Source organism: Apostichopus japonicus, chromosome 10 (assembly GCF_037975245.1).
Source record: "Apostichopus japonicus isolate 1M-3 chromosome 10, ASM3797524v1, whole genome shotgun sequence".
Taxonomy (NCBI): Eukaryota; Metazoa; Echinodermata; class Holothuroidea; order Aspidochirotida; family Stichopodidae; genus Apostichopus; species Apostichopus japonicus.
The window spans coordinates 2766481-2775185 of record NC_092570.1 but is presented as its reverse complement, the minus strand read 5'-3'; the positions used below and the strand labels follow the sequence as shown (position 1 = coordinate 2775185).

Here is an 8705-nt window from a genome sequence, read left to right as displayed (position 1 = left end):
CTATACTGTATAGAATTGCCATGTCATGGTTCACTTCTTATCTATCATAAGCGGGTCACTATGGAAAGCTAATATGTATTAATTACTTCTATCAGATAACACCCTTCGTTCGTGAACTCAAAAGCTATGATAAGAACAAGAATGAACTATAGACATAATTAAGGCGTTGTCAAAGTCGAGAATGCGGTGGCACAGTAATGACATGACGAAGTATACATAATGGCGCTTCAAATTCGTTATACTGAAATATTCGAATTAGTGTTTACCAGTTTTAAGTCCCCTATACCTTGTAACAAGTTTGAAACTCGTTATTAACGCCTTTAGTATCGCTATAGCGAGTTTGAAACATTTTACATATACTTCAATAGGTCCTAACCGGGCCACCGTACGAACCGAAAGTTTACAAAGTCAAATGTAGACATGTTACGTCATCATGGGTTGCAGCTTTGAACTTCTCCACCTCAGGGTAGATAATGACATGTAAATCAGTTGCGCCCACCAAAATAAGCTCCACCTAATGTATAAAAGCGATACGGAAGCTTCGTATGGACTTTGATATAATGAAAATCTTAATTAGTGTTTCTTTCTACATAGAGGTAAAGACTCTATAAAAAACTATGTATTTATTCCAGAGTCTATTGAAAACACTTTTTATTTATTTCAGCCACGTTTATGGACAATTAGGATGGTTTTCGAGGTTAAAACTCGGCTCCACCGGCTCAGGATAGCAGCTCAGTAAGCGGTCGAGTGTGGAAATTTTATAGTTTCGATTTTCGATCGAAGTTAAGAATTATATACCGATAACTTATGACTCTAATAGACCTGTTTATTTATTGTAGATAAGTACCCTATGTACACACGTTTATGGACCATTAGGGTGTATCTCGGGGTTAAAACTCAGCTCCACCTCAGGGTAGCTCACTCACGCAATTGACTGGATTTTTTTTTAAATCGATTCTTGACCAAATTTAATACATTTTTCCAAAACATAGCGATAACCTCTGGCTCTAACAGACCTGTTTATTTTTTTGTAGATTGTGTTAAGTAGGCCTACCCTATGTATTACTTCGGTACTTCCAGCCACATTTATGTTACCGGTCAGGGTGTTTCTCGGGGTTAAAACCCAGGTGTCCACCTCAGGGTAGCTCACTATTGAGATTGATTGTGGAACATAGCGATAACTTATTACTCTACTAGACCTGTAGATTATGTTAAGTACCATATGTATTAATTTCAGCTACATTTATAGATAAATCAGTGTGCTTCTCGGGGTGGAGACATTAATTCAATTAAATATCAGACATTTATCAAATTAGAGTAAGTTAGGATATAGCAGAAGTTTGATGCCCTTTTGCAAGTCAACATATCGTCCTATAGGACATATCGTCCTTTATCTGTCCTGTACAGTATGACTATGTTACGCAATCAATTATAACACTGAGTGTTAATACTCAACGTCGACTGTGTTCTACTTGATTGCTCAATGAACACATTTAAACAAAGAAACAAGACATATAGACATCTCTCTGTTGAGTGTTATTTCATGTTGTTTCTCACTATCTAAAATACATACATACATCTAAAATGTAACTAAAATACATACATACATACAAATACATACATACATACATACAAATACATATACATACATACAAATACATACTATGAAATGTTGGACACACTTTATCCCAGTATATATATTGATGAATCATCTCTCCTAATTTATCACGTTATGTATTATTTCATGTCGTATCAAACCACCCTTTATAGCAAATTGTTTGTCACAGTAGCTGCATTGATATTGTTTTTCTCTAGTATGTATTCTTTCATGTATTCTCGCATGTCCAGATTGAGTAAATGTTTTATCACAATAGCTGCATTGATAAGGCTTCTCTCCCGTATGAGTTCTTATATGCTTTACTAAACTATGATTACTAGAAAATGCTTTATCACAGTAGCTACATTCATGAGGCTTCTCTCCTGTATGTGTTCTCTTGTGTGTTCGCAAAAGAACATTACTAGCAAATGCTCTATCACAGTAGCTGCATTCAAATGGTTTCTCTCCAGTATGTTGCCTTTCATGTATTGTCACATTTAAAGATTGAGTAAACCTTTTATCACAATAGCTGCATTGATATGGCTTCTCTCCTGTATGTGTCCTTTCATGGCGTTTTCGACTTGTGTATGTAGCAAATGTTTTACCACAATAGCTACATTCATGAGGCTTCTCTCCTGTGTGTGTACATTCATGCTGTTTCCGACCTGTGCATGTTGCAAATGTTTTACCACAATAGCTGCATTCATATGGCTTCTCTCCTGTGTGTGTTCTTTCATGGCGTTTTGTTGACGCCTTGTCTGAAAACACTTTGCCACAATAGCTGCATTGATATGACTTCTCTCCAGTATGGGTTCTTTCATGTATTCTCGCATTTCCAGATAAAGTAAACGTTTTATAACAATAACTGCATTGATAAGGCTTCTCTCCCGTGTGTGTTCTTACATGTTTCAATAGGTCATGACTACGAACAAATGCTCTATCACAGTAGCTACATTCATAAGGCCTTTCTCCTGTATGTGTACTTTCATGCTGTTTCCAACCTGTGTATGTTGCAAATGTGTTGCCACAACGGCTGCATTGATATGGTTTCTCTCCTGTATGTGTTCTTTCATGCTGTTTCCAACCTGTGTATGTTGCAAATGGTTTGCCACAATAGCTGCATTGGTATGGCTTCTCTCCTGTATGTGTCCTTTCATGACATTTCAATGCCCCCTTTCTTGCAAACACTTTGTCACAGTAGCTACAATGATGTGGCTTCTCTTCTGTATGTATCCTTCCATTTTCCTTCATGCTCTCCTTGCTAGGCTTTCCGTCTGTTTGACATGTTCTTTCATTCTCTTTCAAGCTCTGCGTTGTTGAAAATGTTTCTTCACGGTCACTAGTTTGATAAGACATCTCTCCAGTATGTTTTCAGTTTACTCCTTTCATAAAAGAACAAAAAATAAAACATGTCGCTAAATTAGAAAATGACTGAAATGTATATATATATATATATATATCCACAAGAAAAAAAATGAAGAAAATACTAGTCTAGTTTCTTCCATTTCATTAGTACAACTGAAGAAGAGCCGTGTAAACGCTAGAAATATTTTGTTACCTATTTAACGTTCTAAGTAATAAAGTTGGAAATGAAAGTATCATTTTTTTCCATTTTTTTCTTGTGGATATTCTTAACTTTCCAACACACGCCATCAGACATGTCTATATATATATATATATATATATATATATATATATATATATATATATATATATATATATATATATATATATATATATATATACATATATATATATATGGTGAGATATGGTGTTTACATATTTGATAAGATTCATTTCATAAGATTCTTCTACTTACTATAATGCATCAACATATTAAGAATGAAAAGTAATCATGCTTTCTTACTGGAGATATCACGTTTACAAGGTTTTTGAATTGGTTACGATTATCATCGAAACCCAAAATCCTTACCCGGTTGACAACACACAATACAAGTTCACTGACAATGCTCACGGCAAAGTTACAATTTCCTTTGTTTGCGAAGTTCACTGACATTGAAAATATCCAGTTCTTCCTTTTGAGAACTTATGGACAATGTGTCTACTGGTGATTTCTATCTGGTAGAGTTTCTTGAAAGGACTGTTGTAATATCTCTATCGTTGGTACTGTTAGAGCACGTCCCTCTCTGGTTTGACATACAGAGTAGGCCTATGTGTAGTAGTTGTAACGTACTGGGAACTGAATACAGCAGCGGCCGTTGCTTTATGTTTCAAAAGTTCCTTGTTCTGTGAACAAACTTGTAGCTGACCCCAAGGTTATGGACGGCTGTACAACCATCCATCAATCAACTGCGGTGAGGAAATATCTTGTTATCTGCAGCGCTTGCAATGACACCAAGACGAAATGGTCCTCTGGCTAATGTCTATCGTTTGCCAAAATAACTGGAAATTTCTGCGTTTTACTTAGTTAACATCATGCAATTCATAGTCGCAAATGGATTATATAGTCGACACCATGTCATTCTAGGTGTTTCTGCGTTGGATATTAAACTTTTTTTTAAAAGAATTGTTGATTTTTGTCGTTGTCATCCAAACATATCTGGAAACAGCCAAGTATGTAATGATATTAATTAAGTTGCAAATGTCTTTCTTTTTTCTATCATTTTATGACGTATGTATGGTCTATCCACTGACAGAGGAACATAATTTTCTCACAAATACTGATCAGATGCATAGTGATGAAATTCTAAACACACAATGAAAATGATATTAAAACCTCAGCAGAAACATGTTCCATAATGCTATCAGAGACCACCTATATTATGATTAACTTACTGGAGTAATAAATGTTTGCTCGTTGTTAAGCCAGTCACGATATAGCTTACCCAATTTACCATGCATACCTCAAGTTAGACACACGACAGTCATATTTCTCTCTTCATGACAGACATAACATTAATTATCTGCCACCGCTGAGAATAACCCTTTTAATGAAACGATTGTACATTGCTGCTTTTCCAGTGGCTGACAATTATTTGACGAGTGCATTAAATGTGTCGCTTTAGCCTCAGGGAAGACAAATTGTTATCTGACACTCCATCTCAAGGTGTCCTTTATTTTAGCAATTGTTGTTTACTGAAAACTTGATCTTGTTCACCACATGCATCGTGAATAAGAGGTTCAAAATAGATAGCTCTTTCCTGCCCTTTTGTTCCGTGCCAGAGTCAATTGCCGAAATTTAGCATTAGATTATGGCTATGATTTATTGGTTTCCGAGTTTGACCTTCGTTGACCTCAGATAACCTCTAAGACCCCAAGGATCTAATTGAGGTCTTGCACTTACTGACACAAAACTTTTACAAACCATCGCCCGTTCGCAGATCCGAATGATACTCTTGTGACATCAGAACGGTTTTTGTGAAAGGTGATGGTTTCATATTGCAGCAAAATAAACATTATGGCTTTCGTGTTCACTATGTCGGCGATGAATAATATACGATTGAACTCTCGACTAGTTACCTAACAATCTAACTCAGGCTGTTCCGTGATCAATTTTTTAGCTCATATTAGATGAAGTTGGACACTATGGAGTAAAAAGACCTCAAGGGAAATATACAGGAAAAGCCTAAATTTACTAAAGCTGTTCAACGATTTCCAGATAGAACCTTATCGGTCAATGCCGATTGCCGACACAACTGCGTATAATCAGGAATCCCAATTAGATTCAGATAATGCCTGAATCTATATGCAAGGACCACAGGTGATGACAAGATTTTTTTTGCTTATATAGGAAGGTTGCAACCTACGGGACGTAGAAATCGACTCCCATGTAAGGGGTATGGCGTCCTGCACCAGAAAAAAAAAATAAACAACAATATTTAGAGGTCAACTTGTACGTTCTTATGCATATTTATTATGTGTTGGACTTTAATTACCTCTAAAGCAATATCTAACAAGAGCCCAAGGGCACTGTGGTTCCTTGCTTGGGGTATATGACAATACACATAATATTATCAAGCAAGATTGGGCTCAAATAGTCCAAGTAATTGTGGTCCTACATGTTCCCATAAAGTAACCAACACTATAGCCAACACTTTTGTGATCCCAAAATGTGATCGGATTTTGGATCAAAAGGCACTTTTGAGATCTAAATATGGCGTCGAAAATGTTAGAAATATAAGAGACCTACAAGCGTGTCAACAGATATGATAACATTGGTGACCTCAGATGACATTACCTTTAAGTTTCAAAATGTTCCACCACCCGTTCACAACTTGTCCCAAAATATCAACCATGTCACACCTTGGCATTGCATTAAATTAAAAAAAAATAATTTGGGAACTTCTATACATAACTTCACACACAAAGGTCACCCGAAGGTCAACCAATTGACATTTTTGATCGGTGAGACCTAAATAGAGCATGACTGTAAAAATTCAAACATTTTTTCTTTGCCCATTTTCTCCCCCCAAAATACTACTTTTTTAACATTAGCTGACCTTTGGTGACGTTGGAACACATGACCGTTAAGTTTGAAAATATTCCCCTATACCATTTGCAACTTGTCCAAAAAAATAAACCTTGTCACACCTTGGCACTGGGAGTAAATTGCATTAAATGTGTGAAAATTAACTTTGACCTCATATAACTTCGCACACGAAGGTCACATGGGGGTCAACCCATTGACATTTATGATCAGAAGGTACCTTTAACATCTGAAAATAGCATCAAAACTGTAAAAATCCACAAAACACGAAAAGGTCACCAGAGGTCAAATTGAGGTCAAGGGTCACCCAGATGCGGGTCGACAATTGGATTACATTGAAGCAACTCCCAACCCTAACGGACAATTTGTTCTCAAGTTATCGCAAAAATACTAGTTTTTTTATCATTAATTGACCTTTGGTGACCTCGGATCACATGACCCTTAAGTTTGAAAATATTCCCCTATACCATTTGCAACTTGTCTCAAAATATCAACTGTGTAACACCTTGTCACTGGGAGTTATTACACTAAATGTCTGAAAATTAACTTTGACCTCATATAACTTAACATACAAAGGTCACCCGAAGGTCAACTTATTGACATTTTTGATTGATGAGACCTAAATTAGAGCATCAAACTATAAAAATTCAAACATTTTTTTCTTTGCCCATTTTCTACCCCCAAAATACTAGTTTTTTTGACATTAATTGACCTTTGGTGACCTCGGATCACATGACCGTTAAGTTTGAAAATATTTCCCTATACCATTTGCAACTTGTCCAAAAATATCAACCATGTCACACTTTGGAACTGGGAGTTGTTGCATTAAATGTGTGAAAATTAACTTTGACCTCGTATAACTTCGCACACGAAGGTCACACGGGTGTCAACCAATTGACATTTTTGATCGGAAGGTACCTTTGATATCCAAATCTAGCATCAAAACCAAACATTTTCTTTTTTGCTCGTTTCCTCCCAAAATAAGCACATTTTTCTAATGTGACCTTTGACCTTTTGACCTTGGTTTCAGATGTAGTTTAATCTCCTGATTCCAAAAAACAAAACGAAAAGTCTGTACAACCATCCTAACTCCGACCGAAAAACTTTGACCCCATATAACTTCGCACATAAAGGTCACACGGGGTCAACCTATTGACATTTATGATCAAAAGGTACCTTTGACATCTGAAAATAGCATCAAAACTGTAAAAATCCCCCAAAACACGTAAAGGTCACCAGAGGTCAAATTGAGGTCAAGGGTCACCCATGCAGTTGCGGGTCGACAATTGGATAGCATTGAAGCAACTCCCAACCCTAACGGACATTTCGTTCTCAAGTTATCGCAAAAATACTAGTTTTTTATCATTAATTGACCTTTGGTGATCTCGGATCACATGACCGTTAAGTTTGAAAATGCTCCCCTAACCAGTTCACAACTTGTCCCAAAATATCAATCTTGTCACACATTTGCACTGGGAGTTATGGCAGTTTTAATATTTTCGGTTTTTGGACCATAACTGACCTTTGGTGACCTTTGTGGGCACCAAAAACAATAGGGCACACCTTCTCTATATGGCGGATCTATAGTCCAAGTTTGGCCTCAATCCAACATTCCCTTATTGAGATACAGCGTACCCAAGCAAGTGTCACAGACACACACACACATACATACATGCATACACGCATACACACACACGCCAACCTGACTGCATAGGTTCCTTTTGCTAAAGCAAGGAACCAATAATACTCTTCATTTTGGTGCTGTATACACCCGTAGCAGTTGTCTAAATCTTCCTCAGATGACTGTAAAACTCTGCCGACTGAACCATCTATGGCATATTGGCCGTCCCCACCCATTTGCGCATGTTCCGGGATATTTCAAGGATAAACCAACAACAGTATTATCTACAAGTTATAGAAGTTTATATGGAATCACTTGACTAATATAGCAACTGGGGAAAATGCGTACTGAAGTCAAGTACAGAACATCATACCACATAACGTACGTGGTAATGGCAACAGTATTACCCTTCTGAATACTGATAAGTCATAAGTGGAAGTAGGAAACCTCTTATCCACTTAAAAGAGGAAAGGGAAGTCCGTTGATCACATTCTTATACATGATATTTGTCAAACCGCTAAGCATAAACTTAAAATAACAATCCTTACCCGGTTGACATCACACGATATACGTACAAGTTGCTCACAATGCTCACCGCAAAGTTACATTCCTTTTGTTGCGAAATTCACTGATATTGAAAATATACAGTTCTTCCTTTAGAGAACTTATGGACAATGTATCGACTGGTGATTTCTATCTGGTAGAGTTTCTTGAAAAGACAGTTGTTATAACTGATCCTGCTCTATCGCTGTTTGTGTTAGAGTTACACATATGCCTACTGTATGTGTAGTAGTTTTTAACGTACTGGGAACTGAATATTACATCAGCCGTTGAGTTATGTGTAAGAAACTGTACAATTAATAGGTCGCTCGATCCAACCCTTGTTCTGTGAACAAACTTGTAGCTGACCCCAAGGTTACCATCCATCAATCAACTGCTGTGAGGAAATATCTTGTTATCTGCAGCGCTTGTAATGACAGTAGACGCCAAGACGAAATGGTCCTCTGGCTAATGTCTATCGTTGGCCAAAATAGCTGGAA

The 8705-nt window shown here is 36.9% G+C and overlaps 1 protein-coding gene across 2 annotated transcripts; it reads right to left on the bottom strand.

Annotated features, from left to right (window-relative positions):
• Positions 1 to 1529: 1529 nt before the first annotated feature.
• Positions 1530 to 8579, bottom strand: LOC139975346 (uncharacterized). 2 transcript variants are annotated; one of them, XM_071983227.1, is made up of 2 exons: positions 8214 to 8579; positions 1530 to 2979 (listed from the first exon to the last, which is right to left on the bottom strand). In XM_071983227.1, the coding sequence occupies exon 2, from the start codon at positions 2951 to 2953 to the stop codon at positions 1718 to 1720; it is 1236 nt and encodes a 411-aa protein (XP_071839328.1). In that variant the 5' UTR covers positions 2954 to 2979; positions 8214 to 8579; the 3' UTR covers positions 1530 to 1717. The 2 variants fall into 2 exon arrangements, with proteins under 2 accessions (XP_071839328.1, XP_071839330.1); XM_071983229.1 differs by lacking the exon at positions 8214 to 8579 and adding an exon at positions 3531 to 7706.
• Between the last annotated feature and the right edge of the window lie 126 nt (positions 8580 to 8705).